Below are 23631 nucleotides of genomic sequence, written 5' to 3'. Positions count from 1 at the left end.
GAAATAATTATACTCAAACCTTAGATTTACGTATTTCATGCGATGCGACTAATAACTCAGCTATATTGTACTCTAATAAGAGTTTATGATTAATATATCTCTATTTATAATACAACACTTTTACACTTTACTACTTATATCCACTTTAGTTTTACTTCCAAAATTTCGATAACAGTTTCGTCGACGTTCAAAACCCAATTTTTTCGCAAATCCATAGTGACTATCATAGATTAATCAAGCTCTCGACCAATGATATCGCGTCAATTTGCTGTCAAATGTTGTTTTTTGGCTTTTCTCCTCTTATGGTTGGAATAGAGTATTGTATTGTTGTGTTAAACTTTGAAGGGTTATGGTTGGCAGAGCATTGACAATGTTAGAAATGGTTAATATTTCTTAGAGCGCCAATGTCTATGTGCAGTGGTGACCTTAGCATCAGGTGGTCCATGTGCCGTCCAGTCTACTCTACATTATAAAAGATACTGATGTCTCTGGCCGATTCCTATCAGTGCACACTCGGACCCTGTGATACCTTTATATTTAATTACTATTTTAATAAAACATTTTTCGACATCAAGGACGATGTCCGGATTAAGAGTCTTAGAGTCTTTCACAAAGAGCTTGGAAAAACATTAACAATCAGTTTTGAGGTCTTCCGATTGTAATATCCAGCTCGCTTATTATACTTTTAAGGGACTTTTTATTTCTAAGAAAGCACCGCTATGTTCATTTTAAGGTTATATAGATACAGAAGGTAATTCAATATTTTTTTTTCTTTCTTTAAATAAATGTAGAAAGTAAACCTGTTTAAGTCTTTAGCGTTTCACTTAAGGGTTACATAGTTTATACTGCAAAACGACCTTTTAACCATCAGTCAGCTATTTTATTGACTTAGCTATTAACGCTTCTATACGAATGCATTTTCCCTGTATGCTATTTTCGTACTAGCTAGTTCAAGCTTAATAGCGACGCAGACGGATCGACGTGGAAGGTCAATGGGGTAAAACAAAAAACAACCCCATTTCAGGCAAACGTTTCGGAAATCGCGTCAGTTTTTAAAAAGCTATAACACTCGAAATCATTGCCAAATGACGCAAATATCAAATATCGTTTTTGGTAGTATTACTAAGTATTCTTTGATAACGATGTACGTAATTAAACGTTAAAGATAAAATATCTGACTGTTTCGTTGGTTCTGTGGCTAGATGTGGGTATGGCCACAGATCCCAAGGGTACAAACTCCAAAAAAAAATTATTCAGTTTTTCCTTTGAAAAATTCTCAGTAACAGCCCAGACTCCGGAAGTTGGAAGTGTGAGCCGTCGATTCTGCGCCAGAACTCTTTCTATTCGTATCAGATTTGCCGTCCCATCGATTATGAGAGCGACGGAATAAAAACTGCACCTGTGTTTTTTGCACACACTTTTGCACTATTTTTATGATAGTGTGTTCTGGGTGGTTTCCTTGAGTTCGCCCGCCGTAGCCGAAATCAGTCAGTACGGCGTAATTAACATCAGAGATAATACTATGAATTAAAATTAAAATAGGTTTTGTTGATATGGCATAACACATAGTGACAATTGAATCACTTGGTCGGTGCGGTTGACGTTGGCGCTGTAAGAAGTATCAACAATTCTTTACCAATACGCCACCGATCTTGGAAACTAAGAATTTATGTGCCTTAACCCTGTAGTTACGATGGCTCATTCTAAGTACATATTACTTTTTGGCGAAAGAATATTCGATGAGCGGGTGGTACCTCACCAAACGGACTTTGTACAAGACAAAGCCCTCAAGTTCTATTTGCTCTATTCCTAATTCGAAGGTTGTATTTCCGGTTTATATATAACAGACGATACACGCAATCTACACGATAATCAACTCACAGGCGATATAGCCGTGTTTCTATTTATGGAAAAGCAAGATGCATTTATGAACATAATATGTCGTCTTAGCAGAACCAATTTTAGTTTGATTATTATCATTGAGCCGTGTTCAGGTGCATCCTGTTATCGACTTGGATGTAACAAACTTAAATTATAAAGAGGTTAGAAGAGATATTCTGAGCTTAAGATCTATCTGGACAGTTACAGCTAGCTGTTTTAGTGAGATTCTGAGATATGGGCCGTAATAGACCAGTCAAATTTTTGGAGCTTTCTGTTAAAAATTCGAGTGCACAGAATAAGGAATGACCAGTATTATCTGTAAGGAGTGTCAATCAAAGAGGAGCGATAGACTTAAACTTCTTAGTTAACGTACATCAACAATCTTCCTAATTTAATTGTTCACATAATCTCACAATATCTTCGTTTCAGAAAGAACGTAAACGTCTGAGGGTGAAGCAAAGGATCAGTATCCTTCACCTACATTTATAAAATCCAATATTTTATAGGTCAAGTTTAAATAAAAACAGGAATTTCCATTTTGACAGTGAAATGGTACGAGCAAAAATCTATACTTAATTGGAAGTTTAAAATCACGACACAAAGATTTTGTTATTGATCAAATAAACATTTTAATTTTACTTGATTAAAACCGTTTATTTATGTAAATTCTAAGTTTAAACCGAGAATGAACGTAAACTCACAAGTGAATGAAACAAGTCGTTCTCAGTAAATGGATTAAAACTAGAAAGTGTGTTTGTTAGTTGTTAAACTACCTCTCGATACTATTGTTTACATTGCACACTACAATACGACGCCATTGTTTGAAACTCGTTCGTTTCTAGGTGTTAAACTAAATATTCGTCACGGTTATAAGATATTTTATAGCCAGTTAAACGCGAACTCGTATCGTATGGCAAAATGTACTTAGTTCTTTATTTTAATTTTATAGGTCACGGTAAGTTATCATTACGTATAGACACCAATGAGTCATTAACCTAGGGAGCCTAGTTGGTATGACCCCCCTGTTCACTCAACCTTCAAACCGGAACACAACAATACAAAATATTACCTGGGTGGTACCTACCCAGACGGACTTACACTAAGCCCTAACACAAAGTTCTAAAACGTAACCAATTACATGAAAATCAAAAATATTCATTTAAAAACCACTCACTGCAGACTATTACTTTAATTAACATTATCATAAATTTATATTCAGACAGCTAGACTATCCAGTTAAAGGTGAACAAGCGAAATAAATGACTACTGATATTATGATTAATTATTTTTTAATTAATTATGAATAAATCGCACCCGTACGAAGTCAGGGCGAAACGCAAATATTTGGAAATGTATAGTTTATTTTTCTTAGCTATTTATTCTTTAAGAAAGATCGCTGATAATTATAATTCCAATTAAATTTTGATTATCTCGCCAAAAATTGGTGTCGTGTCATTTTAACGTCACTTGATAAATTTAAGTGATAATGCCGGATCTCGAGCGATCTCAAGTCTCCCGAAATTTAACTTTAATTGAAAATGTTTACACTTATTATCAAGTGGCTTAAGCATTGCTGGTTCCAAGTTTATTATTTTTGAGTGAGCCAGTGTAATCACAGGCACAAGGGACATAACATCTTAGTTGCCAAGGTTGGTGGCGCATAGGTGATGTAAGGAATGGTTAATATTTTTTACAGCGCCTTTGTCTATGGGCGGTGGTGACCACTTACCATCAGGTGGCCCATATGCTCGTCCGCCAACCAATGCTATAAAAAAAAAATAAGATAACTTAACACCAAATACTAAATAAGAAAAAACGTTACGGAAAATATCATCCTAAACTATCAATTTCCTTTGCGAAAACGCTGGCAAACGAGCAGGAGGCTCACCTGATGGAAAGGGACTACCACCGCCCATGGACTTGCAGCTTTAAGATATGTGTAGACTCTTTTCTTGAAGGTTCCCAAGTCGTATCAGTTTTTCTTTCGGTTTTCTTACCGCGATGTTCTTATACCAACATTGGTGAAAAGTGTCTTATTTTTTTCGATTCTAAACTCCAGCTTAAACCGGACCGTAATTGGTTGGTGGCAGTCCATGACGTTATAGGAGACCAATCAGCAGTAGAATTAAACTATAACCAGTTAATTTGACTTAGGTCTTTTCAGAAATTGGGCGTTATTTTATTTTCATGGCAGAATGTCTTTTAATCATATATTCTTAGCATATTATAAAGGCGTATAGAATATAGTTTTCGAGCAAAATTCAAGGAAAATAATATTCCCGTATGCCAAGTTATTATTACTAAGCTTATCTTAAACCTTGTATTAGTCACCTTTTGCGTGTGTGTATAAGAGAGTTCATGTGTGTTAATATATGTGTATTAATATTCCAAGAGATCAGGATCGAACTAGCTTTTTTATCGCTGAGCCTGTGTATCTCAGCTATTGATTTTTTTAATGTGCGTCTATATGGACATCCATGTGTGTGTGTGTGTGTGTGTGTGTGTGTGTGTGTGTGTGTGTGTTTGTGTGTAACTAAAAACTAACTTATCTGCAAACAATGTTACTTTAAAACTATTCATACTTAAAAATACCTATTGTATATGTATATTAAAATAACCTCGTAAACATTACACTCACACAAAACAATGATATATACAGTTACGTGAACGAACGGTATTTGCAAAATATACAAATAATTTATTATTGTTCGAAATCTGGGTCACAGAAATGATACCGCCCGCGCGACGATCATTCGCAATTATGATTAATGACGTAATTTAAATACCTAACGAAAATATTTACGTCGTACGTACGTAGGATGATTTGATAATTAAAATTTTCGCGAAAATACGGACAGATAGACATTGTTGATATTGAGAAACACGATGTATTAAAAATAGGTTGTTTGTCAACTATTTCGAAACTTCGGTAGCCTTCGGCGTTACGAGATCTAAAGTCCTACAACCCGCCTTCGGTTTTTTTTTAAAACACTCCAGGGTAAGTCCAACAAGACCACGTAGAGTTAATAGAGTCAATAGATTGACCACCTCCGTGGTCGAGTAGTGTGTACACCGGTTTTCATGGGTACGCCACTCCGAGGTCCCAGGTTCGATACCCGGCCGAGTCGATGTAGAAAAAATTCATTAGTTTTCTATGTTGTCTTGGGTCTGGGTCTGGTCTGGTGAGAAACCACCTATTTTGAGTCAATTGCACAGACAAATGTGTTATATAAAAATATTACAAATAAATTGTTTATCAACTATTTTGAAACTGCGGTAGCGTTACGGCGTTGCGAAATATGAAGCTACGCCTTCTGTTTTTTTTTAAACACTCCAGGGTAAGTCCGACAAGACCATACAGAGTCAAGAGTTAACAGAGTCGGAAACCACCCATATTGATTCAATTGCACAGACAAATGTGTAAGATTGAGTAAGGTTTTCATCATTCTCTAATTATCCACGATCTCACAATATCCTTAGGGTTTTCTCGAACATTCCAATTATTAATCATCCTCCGATATGGCGATGGCGAGATGGTAGGGTGACAATATTCTTATTTGAAGTATAAGTTGTAGGTTCAAAAACTGAACGAAACGAAAACAATTAGGGTATGGAAAAAATAGTTTGTGTTGAAAAATCATGAATGGTGTCATAGGGCTTGAATATACCTACTGAGGGAGGAGATACCTACCAGAGCAACGTATACCTACTATAAATACAAGCTGAATATAGTATTATTGTTTTTATTTATAGCGATGAAGTGCCTACCATCTTACAAAATACATTAGAAACGGTACAAGACATAGCGATTTTATCGTTTTTTTTTTATCTCTCAATCTTTGCTAAGTAATACTGAGCTACCACACACACATAAATCACTTCCCTTCATCTACAAAGACGGAGCACTAATCCCTACCACATCTTACTACGCTTAAAAAAACAACGTCGATATTACTACAAGATATAAAAAATATATATTTTTTATGAGCAATTCTTCTCAGTTGAAATAAAATTCCGAATAAACTAATAAAATAACACGTATACTTTGATATATAGTATATTAAAATGTTACATTTCACCTTGCGTTTCTCAGAGGACGCAATTTTGTTTTAAGGGGTGTCAGTAGAAGTTTAAGCCCAAAATTGTTGGGCTGCAAATAATGGACTAATAATCTATTCCAATACGAAACTGCCGAATTTTAAAACAACTCGTTTCATCAACAGATTTATAAAACATTCAAAATATGTTTTTCGTAAAATTTATCGTCTACGCTAGACGCGTATTATTATGCTATTACGTCAAACAAATATCTAATTAAATAAACGTCACAAATCATAATAATATCTAACGCATCACAGTTCTAAAATTATCGAGATAAAGACTCAGGTCTCAGACACGAGTATTCAATTTTCCGTCACCAGTAATAAACACAAATACAAATTTACTTTGTTTTAAGTCTGTGCGCAAGCCCGTCTGGCTAGTTACCAACCACTCATCAGATATTCTACCGCCAAACAGCAATACTTAGCATTGTTGTGTTCCGGTTTAACGGGGGACTCAGCCTGTGTAACTACAGGCACAAGGGACATCTTAGCTCCCAGCAGTCCTGAACGCTTATCATCAGGTGGTCCATAAGCACATCCGCCTAATTATTATTTTTAAAAAAAAATGGTTTAAATCTAGTCACCCACGAAGACGCCCCCTTAACTTTAAACTATTATCGTCTTGCATTAGTACGAGTGACGTTTGTGCTAATAAGATATCTTAGTGTGCGTGAAGGCTAATAGTACAGACAGCAAAAAAAAAATAATCTTAAGATTATTTTATTAAAAAATAATTAATTAAACATTGAGCGCGCTTTCGTGAAAACATAGCGCAATTTATAAAACTTAACCTTTAACCTATGTCATTACCAGTGACTCGAACTATCTCGATACCAAATTTCATCTAAATCGGTTTACGCGTGAAGAGATAACACTCAGAGTTACTTTCGCATTTATAATATTGGTAAAGATTACTTATTTATTTAATGATAGATATTTATTTAATACGTATAGACGCATTACTTTCAATAGTCAAAGTTAAAACTACTTTTGATTCGGAAAATAAAATACCTATAGCCTATTCCAATCGAAGGAATTTTAAAATAGTTGGGCTATATTGAGCACTACAAACAGATCTTGATTAATATATCTATATTTAAAATACAGTATTATTCAACTTAAATACATATATCCGCTTTAATTTCACCTCCAATCTTCCAATAAGAGTATCCCCAACATTAAATGCATTCCAATTTCTTCGCGAATCCATAATGAATATCATAGATTATCTATCCGAGGTCTCGACCAATAATATCGCGTCATTTCGATGTGAAATTTAGTTTATTTATCTTTACGTATGTTGTGGTTGGAAAAAGCTATAGACGACTAACACTGAAGACGAACTGAACAAAGTAGGTATTGTAATAAACATTTAATATCGCTTTTGTAGTATGAATAACGTTACCGAATTTTGTTTACACTTATTGCTAAGTTGATCTTAGTTCAGGGATGAGGAATAATGAAGGATAGTATAAGTACTCCCCCCCCCCACCTGCTCCATCAATAAACAAGAATTACTAGTGTAGTGTTTTGTTCCAGCTTAAAAGTCGAATGACTGACTTTAAATGACCCTTTGGCAGTATAGGTACCATTGATGGTTTTACCACGTGGGACATCAATAGGCTGTTACTAAACTTTCCGAAGAGTCACAAATATAATGAACGATTATGTGAACGTATGAACGATATCAAAGACAAACTGGAATGGAGGTCGTTTAAATGTTCGACCTCTTTGTACGTTCTCGTTGATTTTCCACTATATAAACCACGTGTCAACATTTAACCGTTAAGTATAATCCGGCCGATGAGAGAATGCGTTTAAGTGTATCTGTAAGTTTATCACGAGCATGACTAGTGATACATTAAAATAAAAATATATATATATGTGTCTTTGGACACCCGATTGGAACGAAGTCGCTTACGCTATATAAAATGTATTTATTAAATTATAACAAATAAAATTATAATTAAAAATCTTGCACATAATCAAATATAAGTTTAAAAAATGCTATACACAGTAACAGTTACTAAATTTCCCGCTACTGAGCTAAGGAATCCTCTGATTTGAAGATTTGATCTGATGGATAGAAGACCAAGTAAATACGATACGGCTTTTACGATAAAAACATCTGATATTATAAAAAAAAGTTTATTCTTATGTGCAGTTTACCTTCACTCCTCATACCTTTGTATTTGTCTATGTCTTCTTCAGAAGAAAGATCTATTATTTTACATTTTTTTAATTTAAAACCTAGTTCATGTAATATTCTCCGCAGTTTCTTGACTGTGATTGAAAATGTTTAATATTGTCAACAAAGATTTTGTCACAAGCTACGTTTTTTCGGTGAGATGAAAGCCAGACATCTTCCTTCTAATGACATCATAATCAAAACTATCTTATTTTGCTCGACGTTCTTAATTTTTTCTGAGCAAAAGCTCAAAAAGGTAAATTAAAAGTTGTATGAGAAGAACCAAATACTTTAGATAGTGATCTTCCCCTTAATATATATATTTGATTAATGAAGGAAAATTATTTCATGCTATTATACGGCTTATCCAGTTTCAATGATTCATATAAAAAAAAAATATATATATATTCCCTTTGCCATTAAATTGTCACGCAGTGTACGGAATGATTCACTCACGTGCAATCCCGATGCTGTCTCGGGTTGAAATGAAGCAAGAATCTATAGCGTCGAATAGCGTCGAATGGCGCGATAGGGAGCTATTTCAATTGGTTGTTTAAATCGGTAATAATCGGTTTCTTGAATTTGTCGATGCTACATCTAAATTGTGTCTTACTATATCTAAAAAGCGTTTCACTGTAAGTCGATTGTCAATATTTCACGAGTGAGATACGAAGTGATTTCTTACGGAACCGCACTGCTGATCTGACGTCCAAACGTCACATTGCATTTATGCGTTACGGCCTTTAATTTTAATCATACAAAGCGATCATTGAAACCTACTCGAGAACCCGAGAGTGGCATTACGTTTGCCAACATAAGCCTAGCGGTTGCGTACCGTGACGTCACACATTTTCGTTTTTTTTTAAATTATTGTGTAAGTTATTGTTGTATTTTTGCCTGTCATTAGCACCGTGCGTTTTAAGAAAGGCATTATATTCTATTCTATTACGACTATTGAATAATCAGCAATGTTGGTATGACAGTGCATTATCAGGTTTAACTAAACGCGTCTTTCTAGTATCGACACTTCATAATATATAATAATAAACTATATCGATTTCTTGTACGTCAGTACATCGAAGATTTTTCGATGTTTAATACTGAAAGTTAAGTGCATTCGTCTTATTCGTAAACAGTTAACACGACTTTATTTATAAATATTTTTAACGGGTGCTTGGTGAAAGAATGGAAGAAAGGGACAGCCCTTTCTTCCAAATGTCAAATCGATGACGACGGAAATAATTGAACCATTGTTTTACTTTGCAACCTTCGAATAACGTAACGTAATAAGTCTATAAGTGAGACCGTTAATGGTGGGCCTTTTAGAACCGCGAGTGACATAACAAGTAAGGTCCCACGGTTGTTAGATAATTATATGTAATTAACTATTTTTATTGTATACATAAAGATATTATATGAATTAAAAATGTGTTGTAAAACTGACGGATATAATTTTGTTGTATGCCACAAATATATTATATGGAATATTCCAGGACTAAAAAGGAGTTGTGTTGGTACATATAGCCATCTCTTTCAGACAGACCAATCTGATAGAGACACAAGACACACAATCTGGGTATGTGCAATACAAATATTTACATATTAAGATTATACCACTGTAGTTATATTTTATGTATCTGTGTATCATAGTTTCATATCAACGGATTTTTTTTTTTTTGAAATTAAATAGCCAGTCATTGGCGCTGTAAGAAATATTAACCCTAACATCGCCAATGTTATGTACACTTAACGAATAGCTCGAAGTCATTTACTTGTAAATATCTACTTAATGTAATGAATGCAAGAGAACGGTCCGTACGTTCGTTATATTATTTTAAACCACTGAATCGATAATTTAAGACATGACTTTATTTTCTCGCTGATAAATGCATTAATGACATATTGCAATCGGGGAGTCTAAAACTTCTGACCCATTAATAACAACCCGAGACCAGACCAAGAATATAGAGAAGTTAGAGGATTTTTACAAAAATAATTTAACTACGGATTGAGTACCAGCGCTCGTGACCTTGCAAAATTTTTGAAACCGAATTAAATTTTCCTTATTCTGCTACAAAAAATATTAAAGCATATATTCCCGCTTTTATAGTTCAAGTATTCATTTGAATAAAACATGAAGGAACCTCTTGTATTAATAAATAATAAATATCTTAACAAATATTGGACAACATCACATACATTACTCTGATCCCAATGTATGTATCTAAAGCACTTGTGTTATGGAAAATCAGAAGTAGCGACGGTACCACAAACACCCAGACCCAAGACAACATAGAAAATTTATGAACTTTTTCTACATCGACTCGAACGAGACTCGATCCGGAGGTGTATTACATTGAAACAATTTATTGTTTTCCTACTAAATCTCGAAAATCAGCGAATAGGATTTAAAGTAATTTACTTTAAGACGTAATATTATAAACCAAGAACTCTTCACCGGGAAAGACCTCGGGCGTAATCTTACTTAACGATTCTTGCGTAGCTATTATTTAAGAACAAACTCTACCCGACGCGGATAACGATCGTGAATGTCAGAAAGTAATATGCGACATTGACGAAGTATAGAAAAACAAACCTTCGAGCAATACATTCCATGGTTTATTATGCAATACAAACAGTTTTTGATCAATACCACCTATACACATTTTCATTTTACATCACTTGGTGGTAGGGCTTTGTGCAAGCTTAACTGGGTATGTACCACCCACTCATCAGATATTCCAGACAGCAGTAGGTACTCGATATTGTTGTTTCCGGTTTGAAGAGTGAGTGAGCCAGTCTACAGTCACAAAGGACATAACATCTTAGTTCTCAATTGTTTATGTAAAAAATGGTTAATATTTCTTACAGCACCATTATCTATGGGCGGTGACCACTTACCATCAGGTGACCCATTTGCTCATTCGCCAATTATATTTAATAATATTTATTTTATCGTAAAAAATAGCTTTTAGTTTAGATATCACACGCGCTCACGCCAATCAATACGCAATTTTTTCGCGAATCCATAATAAATATCATAGATTATATTCATGATCTCGACCAATGGTGTCGCGACAATTCAAGGTCAAAGTTGTTTATTTATCTTGTGGTTTGAATAGGCTAAATAATTTATAATAATATTATAAAAGCGAAATTATGTATGTCTGAGCTGAGACGGCTAAGCCGAATTTGATGAGATTTGGTATGAAGCCTAAAGGACACAAGCTCCAAATTTATATACATAAAACCAACAACCACAACTAAAACGCGGACGAAAAGGTGACAAATAGTTCTATACCCTTTTCTCCCAAGTTTTTCAACCGCTTTCCTTTGTTTTTTGTTAGGTTAGGTTAGCTAGTGAGCAGCTTTAGGGTTATCAATAAAAAAAAAAACATTAAGAAATAACAGTAGAATTAAAAAAAAAACATCGAAACATGAAAACAGTTTTTCTCGAAGTTTAAATAATGATTATGCTCGAATCTCGACCAATGACCGAACACTGTCACACTTAAAGGATACGCGTACCAAAATAGCGGTACGTAAATCACCTTAAGTCGGTTATCATTTATTCACGAGTGAGATGCCAAGTCAGTTCAGTTACACACACATAAATTAAAAAATAATAATATGAATGTTAAACATATGATAGTGACTATATTATCAGTGTGATACTATAAGTTTAATATTAACACGTACAGACGTACACACGAGACACGTGTTGAAGCGTATCTTAATCTATAGTATTGTTTTAGCTAATAGCTTTACCATTTCTAATATTAGAAACAATGCGTCATTTATAATCTATGTATGTATGTATGTCTATTTATATTTGCTTTCATTTGCTACCAATGTTCTCATTTAAAGTTATCCAAATTCAAATTTGAAATATAGCTTTATTTTTTAATTATCAGGATAAGGGTATTACACCGTGCAGCCTATTATTGTTGTTAAGGCAAAAGTATTGCACTGTGCAGCCTCATAGTTTTAATAAATAATATGTTTTGTACTTAATGAATAAAAAAAATCTTACCTGATCCAGGTCAATCTGTCGCAAGGGAAGCTGCGGTCTTACGTTGTTTGAACTCATCGAACTCATCTTATCGTCATATATGAATTGCACTAAAGCTGAACACGATTCATACAATAAAAAAAATAATAAAAATACTATGTCACTTCGAGATCACAGATAATGTTATTTACAATAACATAATTTTTTTGCGTCAGGATTTATTTTTCGGCACAATGGTTCTTTCCTGAAACAAAAAAAAATAAAACTTTCAATATCGCACATTCTATTCTCGTCTTGTTATTTTCATGGATTATAATATGTACTACAAAAACACATTTTATCGATGGTCAGGAAAAGAAAAAAAAGTATGTAGTATGTCTACATGGGTACTTTGGCGTATCTGTCATTAAATTTATTTAAAAAAATTAATTGTATATAGAATAGATTTAAAACAGGCAAATAAAATGTGTTGTGGTTTATCATGCATTCCTTATTTTATAAATATACAATAACTGTTTAACCTTCTTTAGTTCGTTTTAAACCGCTCTACCCAACAAGGAAAACTATTATATGCATAATGTGACTAAGCTATGGACTAATTTCTTACTACTTTCTGACCTACCACTGATACTGGCTATTCTTTTCAACCCCACACATAAGAAAGAGATGTCTGTATTTATAGACCTGTCAAATTCGTTAAAGTAATGAGAACGATAGACGCCATTTTGAATAATTTAGTTTCTTATTAAAAATATCTGCTGTAACGTTTACTATTAAAATGGAAATTTGAATTAAACTATCAACTTCGTACGAACGTGCAATTCGATTATAAATATCAACACGTAGTTTTATATTTTGAAACCGGATCAACGGCTTAAACTTGATCAATTCAGTAGTTGGTGTTATTTTTCTTTTTCTACGTGAGCAACACTTAAATCAACATTAAACTCTTCGTGATAAAAAAAAGCTACACTGTAACGAAATACGGGTCATAATTCTATCACTCGTACCGTTGGAAATATGTAGTTAATTAATTGATGTCTTTTCGGTTTCGTCAGAGTAGAATAGAGATCGATATCAACCGATTGGATTTTTAAAAGTGGTTTACGGTCAGACCCCACAAACCGATCATAAGGATGTATAACCAGAAAGTAAGATATCAACCAAAGTTTCCAATTGAAGTTGAAGTCAGGTCAGCTGAAGTCTAGCAAATTATTATCATGCTGTTTAGATATGATGCTGATAGGATACCTATTTTGAAGTCAGTATAGTATCAAATATCATAGCATAGATCACCATAGGAACAGCCATAGGAATAGGAAGCCAAATACTTCATGATAAAAAAAAAATAATAATTTTAAAAACATTAGCAATAACACCAGCCACCTAATGGTGAATGGTCACCACTGGTCATAGACCATTGGCACCTTAAGAAATTTTAACCATAAAGAAAAAAAAGCAGAAGAAACAACTAGCAACCAGACCAATAAAAAATAGATATAGCTTAAATTATGTCATAAAACTAAAACATTAGTGAAAACCACAAAGACAATTAGAGATTTTATGTAATTTAACACAGTTTAATTAAAAAAAAAAAGTTTATATAACACTTAATCATTGCAATATATATAATTGCATACATATATTATAATAAACGAATGTTGCTTGTATTTGAAAGGAAGTAATCAGTTTTAATTTACTAACAGGAACAACATTATAATTACATCAATAAAACATATATACCAATAAAAATAATGCTTTTTACATTTTATCTTGTACACTGAATGTAGGGGGAGAGGGTTGGTTAATCTCTGGGGCTAGAATTTTGATTATGTATATTTATTTATTTTTATATTATAGGTGGCAAACGAGCAGGCGGCTCACCTGATGGAAAGTGACTATCACCGACCATGGACAGTTGCAACACTGCCATTTAATAATTGTTTTTATCATGCATATTAGAACTGCCACAATTTCTGTCTAGCCAATTGTTAATAAATTATAATAACATGAATTAAAGTATACTATGGACTTTGAGCTAAGAAGTTGAGTGTTTTTTGCTGGTCACTTACAGCATTCTTCATCTTAATGTTCTTCGCTCTATAAAAGTTGAATGTTCACTTTGTTATTTGTATTTGTTCAGTCAATTCTTATGTAAATATATTAAATGTAATAAAATTAATTTGTGAATAGTCCACTTGATGTTATATTTCATTATAAGCTGTTTAGAATACTAACAATTATTTTTAATCTGTGTCATTATTAACTCTTAATGTTTGTGTTGTTCTAGGTTAAGGATTAACAAGGTTTAGGTTGGTAACATTGCTACTACTTTATGTAAACCATACTGATCAATCTCATTTGTTTTCTACATCCTACATGACATTGGCAAAATAGTCTGTGTCCTGTCGGACTTAAAGACCATTAAACCAGGAATTGAATTGCTGGTAACAACTTTATATTTGACCCACAATATATAACATATAAAAATTAAGTTATCTTTTAATAATTAAGTTACTTTTTTTCTAGGTTAAGGATTAACAAGGTTTAGGTTGGTAACATTGCTACTACTTTATGTAAACCATACTGATCAATCTCATTTGTTTTCTACATCCTACATGACATTGGCAAAATAGTCTGTGTCCTGTCGGACTTAAAGACCATTAAACCAGGAATTGAATTGCTGGTAACAACTTTATATTTGACCCACAATATATAACATATAAAAATTAAGTTATCTTTTAATAATTAAGTTACTTTTTAACTCTGTCTTTTTGTTTGCTAACTTCTTGAGCACTACATGAATAGATAATTCATGACTGATTAATATCTTAGTGTACATATATAATAATAGGCTCTCATTTAAACAGTCAGCTAATTTAAGCAGTTTTCCAGCAAAGTAAGATGAGACCTTCTGGTATACATTTTATGTATACTTTGTTTTCAGTTACAAAAATATGTATCTCATTTATTGGTACAGATAAGTCACATTATTTAAAAAAAAAATCTTATTGATGGATTGATGTATGAATACAAAACCTGTTAACTTATTATAATGTATTGCATTCTGATTAATCATTAAGTCTCAAAATGTATAAACAGATTTCCTATACAAGTTTTACCAAAACCTGTTTAACTTAGAGAGTTAGAGACGTAAAATTACTAAGTTATTATTGTATAAATTACAATACATTATTATGGCTTATGAAGAAGGGTTGAACTACAACATATACAATGTTATTATTACTGCTGTCATGACAACATAACAGACAACAGCATTTTACTTGAAATTCAGTTTTTTTTTTTTTATAGCAAGACTGGCAAAGGAGTCCTCTGATGGGAAGTGGGCACTACCCACAGCCATTGTCTAGCAATACTAACTATTCCTTACATTGCCAATGAGTCCCAAGCTTTAGGAACTAAGATATTATATAAAGCCTGTAGTTACACTGGCTTCCACCCTTCAAACCTGAAGACAGTTATACTAAGTATAGCTATTTGGCTATTAATATGCTATGAGTGGGTGGTTTCTACCCAGCTGGGCTTGCACACAAAGACCAGTCAAATATTGTGATTAATTTGAGCCAGTTTTGGAGACACATTTAATATACCAAATGATTTTCATTTAAGTATAGTATATAAAATCTAGATTTTGGGTTTAAAATTTTATATGAATATTTATTAAGTTACCTAACAATGAATCTTTTATCATTGTTGTAACAGCAACAATGTTAGAGCTACTTTTGACTATCATATGTTAAGATTTCTAAAGTCAGTGAAATCCCTCCAATGTGCCACTGTAGGGCTAAAGCTTCCTCCCACTTTGAGGAGAAGGAGCATCAACCACATGGCTACAATGGTGGATACATTTTTTTTGTCACTCACTATCACTATCTATGCACTGCATTGGACATTTTAGTATATTAAAATTTATATTATATACTTGTATAATATAAATTAAGAGCATATTGATAATAATAGTATATCTTTCATTTCTTTATTAATAGAAAGTTATCAATGGTTATTGTCTTAGGTGTTTATTTAAAAAATATATGTAATTTATTTAAAAGGTTACACAAAATAAGATTTAAATAGTTATTAAATATAAGCTATATAAAAAATAGGTTCTTTAAGTATGTTATATTAATTATTTAAAAAAAAATAACATGATACCTTTGTGCTCCATTTAAAAAAAATGCAACAAACATGTTATATAAAATTAGCTATTGTTTTATACATAACTATGATTACACAAGTTCAAAATGAGAACATGTCAAGATTTAACACTAACTGCATTTCAAGTTCTAACAAAAACAGTAAAAACTTACCAAACAACAGTTAAAGACCTACTCAACCATAAACTACGTCCTATTAACATATACACAGCGACAGTTGTTGTGAAAAAGTAAAAATGCCCAACAAAACTCAACTTTCTACCCACATTTTAAGAAAAAAAAGAACAATTTAGCGGGAAACTTTATATGGTATCTACGATGATTACGAAGAGGGAAAAGTAAAAGTATAAAACATCTGACAAAGGAATCGAGATTTTGCAATCAACAAGGGCAAACTAAATCGTGTTTTTTTTTACTTCCTTACGCATCTGTGACGAATCCGCAGTTTTCCTTTTAAGAAATCCCTGTCATGGCACCGTTTACACATTAATTAGTTTTATTTATAATAAGATAACGATTTTATAAAAATTAAAATGTTAAATTACACTGATTCATTACTCGACGAAGTTTTAACTTTAGCTATACACCTGAATTTACCTGTCAATTGACAGCTTTATTATACTACCAAGTGAAGTAGGTCTCACAAGCCGTCAATAATGTAGAATTGAGGTTAACTCTAAATTTAGTTTCATTATACTTACGTAGTGATCACCCGTTTTACACTGTCATCGACCACATTTTAGTTTGAAATCTAGCACTTCACGAATTAATAACTGTTATAACTCACTTCATTTACTTTTATGTAAGTTTTTGTAGATTAGTACATGTCATTGCTGTGAAATCTAGTTTATATAGGCCCTGTTTCTAAAAACTATTTCACGCAGTCAAATCACATCAAATGAAAAGAAATATAAGAAAGAGCACGAGCATGCTACAATGCGAGAAAACGATATTGATTACTGTTTATTGACGCTAGGTGACGCTCAAAGAAATATTTTAAGCTGCGTTCAATTTTACTACTAAAATTAATACATGTTATTGGCAATCATTTTATTTACGACTATTAGAAGTAACGGAACGATGTAAAATCCAACAAATTATTGTGAATTGTTAATTTTATATAGACAGACTTATATATTACTACTAAAAGAAGCAAAATATATAAATTGTTAACTTGAAACTATAACTAATTATTTCCATATTAATTAACTAACATATTATCATCATCTAATTTTTCGGATATGATTATATTAAATGGTGTTTTTTAGAAGCAGGTCTTAAAATAAAATAATAAATAAATTGTGTTATGTATTTTATTGAATATTACGATTTGATTCCTCAGATTTATTCTCTGTATATTCAATTGACACGCGAAAAAAAATGTCACTTTGACATTGACAATAGATTGCTTGACAATGACATTATCAACCAATGTCCAACAAAACCATAATTTGTATATTTAGTATTTACTAATGTATTCATAGACTTAAAAATTACCATAACTGGCTTAAACTGGTGCTAATATCTTCTAAACAACAACCGTAACACGCTATTGTACGATGTGCTACGTAATTATTACCGGGCGTAGTCTTGCGTGGTTGCTTTTAAGTTTAGTAGCGTTCATGCTAATTTTAACCGGTATAATGACGCCCAAATGGCTTTTAGGTCAGCCTGTTGTTTTAAACGAGAACAATACAACAAAGTTTTATGTACCCAGCGTAGGAATATATAACCGGTTTGTATTATTGATATTTTTATATCTTAAATTTTAGTATACATTGTTGAATAAACACTTTTAATAAAACGTAAACGAACTTGAATAGATATAAATTTTATAAAAACTACAAAAATTGTACTAATTGAATATTACTTTAAAATTATTTCGTCTGTTGTTTAAGTCTGAAACTTGCATTGATAGAAGATATTGTATTACCTTCAAATATTTTTAATTTTGGCAATTGACCAGTTGACTCAAATAATCCATATGAAGAACTTAATATTTTTGATGTGCTTTTCTTTCCTAGAATAACAATTAAACATAGCTTAAGACAATGTATTTAATATCTTCTACATAACACACAATCTGACTAAAAATTAAGATAAACTACTTAAAAAATATACAGTCAAACATACAGTTTGTCTGATATGAAAAGAAATTCCAAAATAAAGTCTATGATACATATTTAAACTTGTTTATAGTTTAAGATTTTCTGGTACCCATGTACCAATAAGTGGATATTAAATATTTGGGGAAACTGTAATGAACACCATTGCCATTCCTAATTGACCATATTCACATATAATCCCATTTGTGCTAGAGGGGGTGGGAAAGGGGAGGGGGCAGGTGCTAGTTATTCTATTGCTTATTCCAATTGAAGAAATAAAGATAAACCTTAAATTTACATGCAATTTACTAATAACTCAGCTATATTGAACACTTTTAAATGGAATGACTTCTATCCACTTTAATTTAATTGAAAGTTCCATTAACAGCTTCATTGATATTCAAAACACCAGAATTATCTCTTAGCCAATTATATAGCTCCGATTTGATGTCAAATATTTTTTATTTGAGTTTTGTCTTGTTGTTGTTGGTGGTATATTCCTGTACACATTATAATGTGTATGGTAAATTTTATAAAGGTTGGTTGATAGGTGAAACCTTTTTTTATTTAGAATATTAGGATGTAGGAGAATTTTCCTGGAAGGATTTTTTACATAAACATAGAGTTTACTGTATTTTTATTATTATTTTCAGATGTATTCGTATGAAACATGACCGTTACAACTGTGCACCCTTCTCTTTGTATGGGTTGGCTACTGATTCTTCTGTATATCCTAAACCATGGAAGGCTGCACTGTTTTTCTTATCTCTATGTAAGTATGTTCTTTTTGAGTGATTTATAACTGTCATTTATACAGTAGCTTACCTGTAATGCCACAGACCGCAAGGACCTGGGTTCAATTCCTGGGTTGGCAAATAAGTTATTGGGTGTTTATGTGACTGACTCATATAACACTCTCTTATGCCTGCATGTATGCTGTAAACACATACATATGTACCTCATTGCTATATATATTATTTATATAATAAGAAAAATGTATCTATAAAACAATAGCTCTTTTTTGCTGTGCATCACTTAATAACCTCAGAATATTTAAATTTTTACCATTCTGTTCAAGGCTTTTCAGAAGATTCATAGCTAAATATCAACATATAATATAATTTTAATAATGAAGCCACAACAACGCTTGGTTGAGTCTGTTTGTATATAGATTTATCAAAAAAATATTTATTGGTTTTCAATAATTTTAAACTCATCAAAAGCATGTTAAGTCGCTGTTCCTCTCGCTGCTTCACGTCACGTCAGATTTCATGTTCCATTAGTATTATAAGACCGGGATTAGATCACTTGTGTTTGCTGACACTTGAGCACTTTTATATGCACCGCTAAGCTGTTGATCTCGCTTGCTAATGGCCTCTGGAGAACATAATTATCATCATCAGTATTCCTTCTGTAAATAATAATTATTAATGAGAAATTCTACATACTATTTTTTTCATTCAAGGTGCAGCGATACAGTTTTCAACAGTTTTAGCTGGAGTACTGGCGTGTTGTGTGCAATCTGTGTTTAAGAAGAGTGTGATATCTCTAGCAGGAGCTACTCAGGCTTTGGGAGGTGAACATTTTTCTCTTTTTATTTAATATGCTCATAAAATATCATAACAATGTTTACAATATCATAACAACTGCTCCTGTGGTACCTGTTGGTGGCATGTCAAAGCCTTGGTTTGTCCTAAAGCTGAAGTGCTATCAAGCCTGGGCTGATGCATCGGCGTCTTGTAATATAAATACCAGTGCATTCAGAAACAAGTTCAACTCTGTCTCTAAGTCTTTCAAAACCGTTTACACTAAGGCGAAAACATTGGCGGAATTAGCGAGAAGCTGATGCGTCCTACCTTGGAATATGTTCTGGTGTCTCGCGAAGGCTAACATAGAAAATTTATGTCAGACTTTTTTTCCGTGTGTGACATCTCTATATAGGAGCGATGTTTTTTTTTTTTTTATAGTTAGAGGGCCTGGCAAATGAGCTACCTGATCATAAATGGTCACCAATACCCAAAAACGTTGATATAGTAAGAAATATTAATCATTCCTCATATCGCCAATGTGTCACCAACCTTGGAAACTAAAGTGTTATGTCCCTTGTTCTTTAGTTAACTCTCACTCATCCTTTTAAACCGGAACGAAACAATACCATATAGTGCTGTTAAGCGTGAGAATATGTGATTACTGGGTGATTCTTACTATCACAAACTTAACTTTTAAACAAGTCCCTCGCCAAAATTATTTTATTAAAGTCATCTATGACATATTTCAAATCAACGGTTGGGGTGGCACTGTAGTATGTGAAAGCGATATATGACGTTTCCCGATAACACTGAGTGGGTACTGCGGGGTTTTTAGTGGGGATTCTAGTGTAACGTTGCTGGTGACTCCCCCACTTCACGTGGTGGATAAGTAGACTTATTTCCAGAGAAATAAATTATGTACACATTTTTTTTTTTGTAAATGTTTATATACTGGTATTTTGTTGCGTTCTTTTATTTTGTCCAAATTTCCTTTGCTTAAAAAGTACTTTCTTTTTCAGGTTTCTTTGGAGTCCTGGGCCTTCTCCTCTACCCGTGGGGCTGGGGCGCGTCCCGCGTGAAGCGTCTCTGCGGTGACTACTCGGAGCCGTATATACCCGGAGAATGTTCGATCGGTAATATATGACAGGACATACTAACTTTATAAATACGGAAAGTAATTCTGTATGTTACCGCTGAACCGATTTAGATGACATTTGGTGAGGAGATAGTTTGAGTCCAGAGAAAGGACATAGGCTTTTAATTCATTGCTCGAGGGGTTAAAGTGTTTTTTGTGCTGTAGGTATAGTTTTACAAATGTGTGGCTGTAGCAATGGCGTAGCTAGGTGGGCAAGGGCCCCGGTGCATAGAAAATCATCGGGCCCTCACCCCCCCTTTCCACTCCATCTTTAACTTTATATTGCCTTTCAAAATTATAACTAGGAATAAGAATAGGATACAGCGAGTTGAACTTATCATTAGTAGGCTAAATCCATACATCATCTCTATTCAAAGCTTAGGTTAGAGGGCCCCTTGAGCTCCGGGGCCCTGGTGCACTGCACCACCTGGCCCTACGATAGCTACGCCACTGGGCCGTAGGTTCGGCTAGTATAAATATATATTTCGTTATTGTAGTCCGTTTTTCCTATGTCATTACAATTTTTATAGAATCTAGGGTCGTGTTATCAGGAATACAAGTTCGCTTCGCAAAGTCACTTATTGGGGCAAGGTATTCGTTTCTATTATAAAATTCCAAAACTTTTTGACCTTGCCGATTTATAAATTCATATAATTTAAAAAAAAAAACATTCATTAAAAAGCGTGGAGTTAATTCTTATTGACTTTCATATCTTTGTATGTTAAATTTTCGAAAAGAGGAACTACTGAGTTTATTGCCGGTTCTTCTCGGTAGAATCTACATTCCGATAATAATCTTAATAACTAAAATAAAGATTCAAAAGTCCTTGTAAAAGTCTACTTGAATAAAGTATTTTTCTCCTTTCCAGTAATTCTACTCTCAAAATTCAGATTTCATAATTTTTTTATAATTCTATTCGTGTAAATCCACAAACATAACGCGACGTAATTAACGATATTATCACGTATCAATGGATAGAGGAATTAATGTAAGTAAACTTTGACCTTGAACTGACTTACATTCGTTTTTAGTAAAGGGAAAAGTACTAAATCAATTACTAAGTCTGCTCCAGGAATAACAGTTTCATATAAGAAACAGGTAGACTTGCATATTATATAGGGAATATTTTCTATGATTTATATATACGTTTAAATGTAACACACACATTGAAGACTTGAATTTTAACCGATTATTACAAGTTTACAAACTGACATTGAGTTTTCATTTTCTTGATTTGCATGTGTGGGACGAAAAACCCATTTGTAGCCTACATTGGAACAGCGTTATGGAATACGCTATAAAACTCCTCAAACTGAGACCTTAGCATGGACATGGGCCTTTTATATAGGTTATTTACAGATAGGCGGACGAGTCAATGGTAAATGGTCATCGACGCCCATAGACAATGGTGCTGTTAGAAATATTTACCATACCTTACTCCACCAATGCGCCACCCACTTTGGAAACTAAAATGTTATGTCCCTTGTGCCTATGGTTACACTAGCTCACTCATTCTTCGAACCGGAACACACCAATATGGAGAACTGCTGTCTGGCGATAGAATATATGATGAGTGGATGATACCTATCCAGACGGGCTTGCACAAAGCCCTACCAACCAGTTTTTTTTATTTATTAAGTTAACGAAACAAATCGCTAACAGATAAATTTTTTATATATTACAGGATGGGCCCTCTTCGTGACAGCTATAGGAGTAGCTCAAGTATTTCTGGCCAGTGCGTTATCCAAACCCGCTGACAAAGCAGCTAACTCAGATAAAGTTCAGTTCCAGATGGATGAAGGGAAACAGCTCATATGCCTCGTCTGATAAGTCCCAATCAATTATAAACCTACAGTTCTATTCTGCGAGAATAAACTCAAAACTCAACGAACCGTCGTGAAATTCCATAAAGCATTAAGCGACATTGATTGTAAGAATTATTAAATTTCAAGTGTATAAGGATCAAAATAGCGTACGGTAAGTCGGTATACGTTTCACAAGTGAGTTCTCACAGTCCTTCAAAATACATAAGATTAACCTAAAATAATTTTGACTGATAAAAACATATGGTCTTTGATGACTTAAAATTAAAACATTATAAGACTCGACGATATCGATATAGTTTAATAATAATAAAAACCTCGAATATTAAGACTTCAAATCCAATGAAAGTGTTAAGTGTGACCGCTTGTAAATCCTTGGTAATTTTTTTAATCCAACATTGTGGTTGATGACTATTGTCTCGGCCTTATACGACATTTTTGGGACTATATGGACCGTGTTGGGCAGTAAAGTGGCAACTCAGAAGCACATTTAAATGAGAAAAGCAAAGTTGTGAAATTAAATAATGTCTTTTGAATAATAGGCATAATATTATAGTCATATACATATTTAATTTAACAGGGTTATCGTTACTGTAAAAATGGTTTTCTCAGTTGAATCTTCACAAGATTAGGCCTGTAGGTTGGTACGTTCTGCAAAACACGGTACAAATATGCTTTAC

The 23631-nt window shown here is 33.1% G+C and overlaps 2 protein-coding genes across 5 annotated transcripts in view; one reads left to right on the top strand and one right to left on the bottom strand.

Annotated features, from left to right (window-relative positions):
* LOC125074453 (cullin-1) overlaps positions 1-17291 on the bottom strand; it is a 42056-nt gene extending 24765 nt beyond the window's left edge. The window contains exons 1-2 of one of the 4 annotated variants that reach the window (XM_047685823.1): positions 17061-17291; positions 12206-12428 (exon numbers count right to left, since the gene is read on the bottom strand). In XM_047685823.1, the coding sequence (XP_047541779.1) occupies positions 12206-12271 (66 nt within the window). In that variant the 5' untranslated portion in view covers positions 12272-12428; positions 17061-17291. Of the gene's footprint in view, positions 1-12205; positions 12429-16512; positions 16660-16775; positions 16928-17060 lie in introns of those variants that run through there. The other 3 variants (XM_047685824.1, XM_047685826.1, XM_047685825.1) reach the window with 3 other exon arrangements.
* A 508-nt stretch (positions 17292-17799) lies between these two features.
* LOC125074255 (LHFPL tetraspan subfamily member 2a protein) lies at positions 17800-23258 on the top strand. Its single transcript, XM_047685538.1, has 5 exons — positions 17800-18094; positions 19118-19236; positions 19930-20040; positions 21013-21126; positions 22813-23258. The coding sequence occupies exons 1-5, from the start codon at positions 17919-17921 to the stop codon at positions 22953-22955; spliced, it is 663 nt and encodes a 220-aa protein (XP_047541494.1). The 5' UTR covers positions 17800-17918; the 3' UTR covers positions 22956-23258.
* The last annotated feature ends 373 nt before the right edge of the window (positions 23259-23631 follow it).

This window comes from Vanessa atalanta, chromosome 27 (genome assembly GCF_905147765.1).
Source record: "Vanessa atalanta chromosome 27, ilVanAtal1.2, whole genome shotgun sequence".
Taxonomy (NCBI): domain Eukaryota; kingdom Metazoa; phylum Arthropoda; class Insecta; order Lepidoptera; family Nymphalidae; genus Vanessa; species Vanessa atalanta.
The sequence above is the reverse complement of the archived record's forward strand: the minus strand, read 5'-3'. Positions and strand labels throughout refer to the sequence as shown.

Bases quoted from the DNA above. Each gene is read 5' to 3' on its own strand.
- LOC125074255 (XM_047685538.1), top strand. From the start codon at position 17,919: ATGTGCTACGTAATTATTACCGGGCGTAGTCTTGCGTGGTTGCTTTTA. The intron at 18,095-19,117 runs GTTTGTATTATT...TATTATTTTCAG, and splicing joins AGCGTAGGAATATATAACCG to ATGTATTCGTATGAAACATG. The intron at 21,127-22,812 runs GTAATATATGAC...TATATATTACAG, and splicing joins ACCCGGAGAATGTTCGATCG to GATGGGCCCTCTTCGTGACA.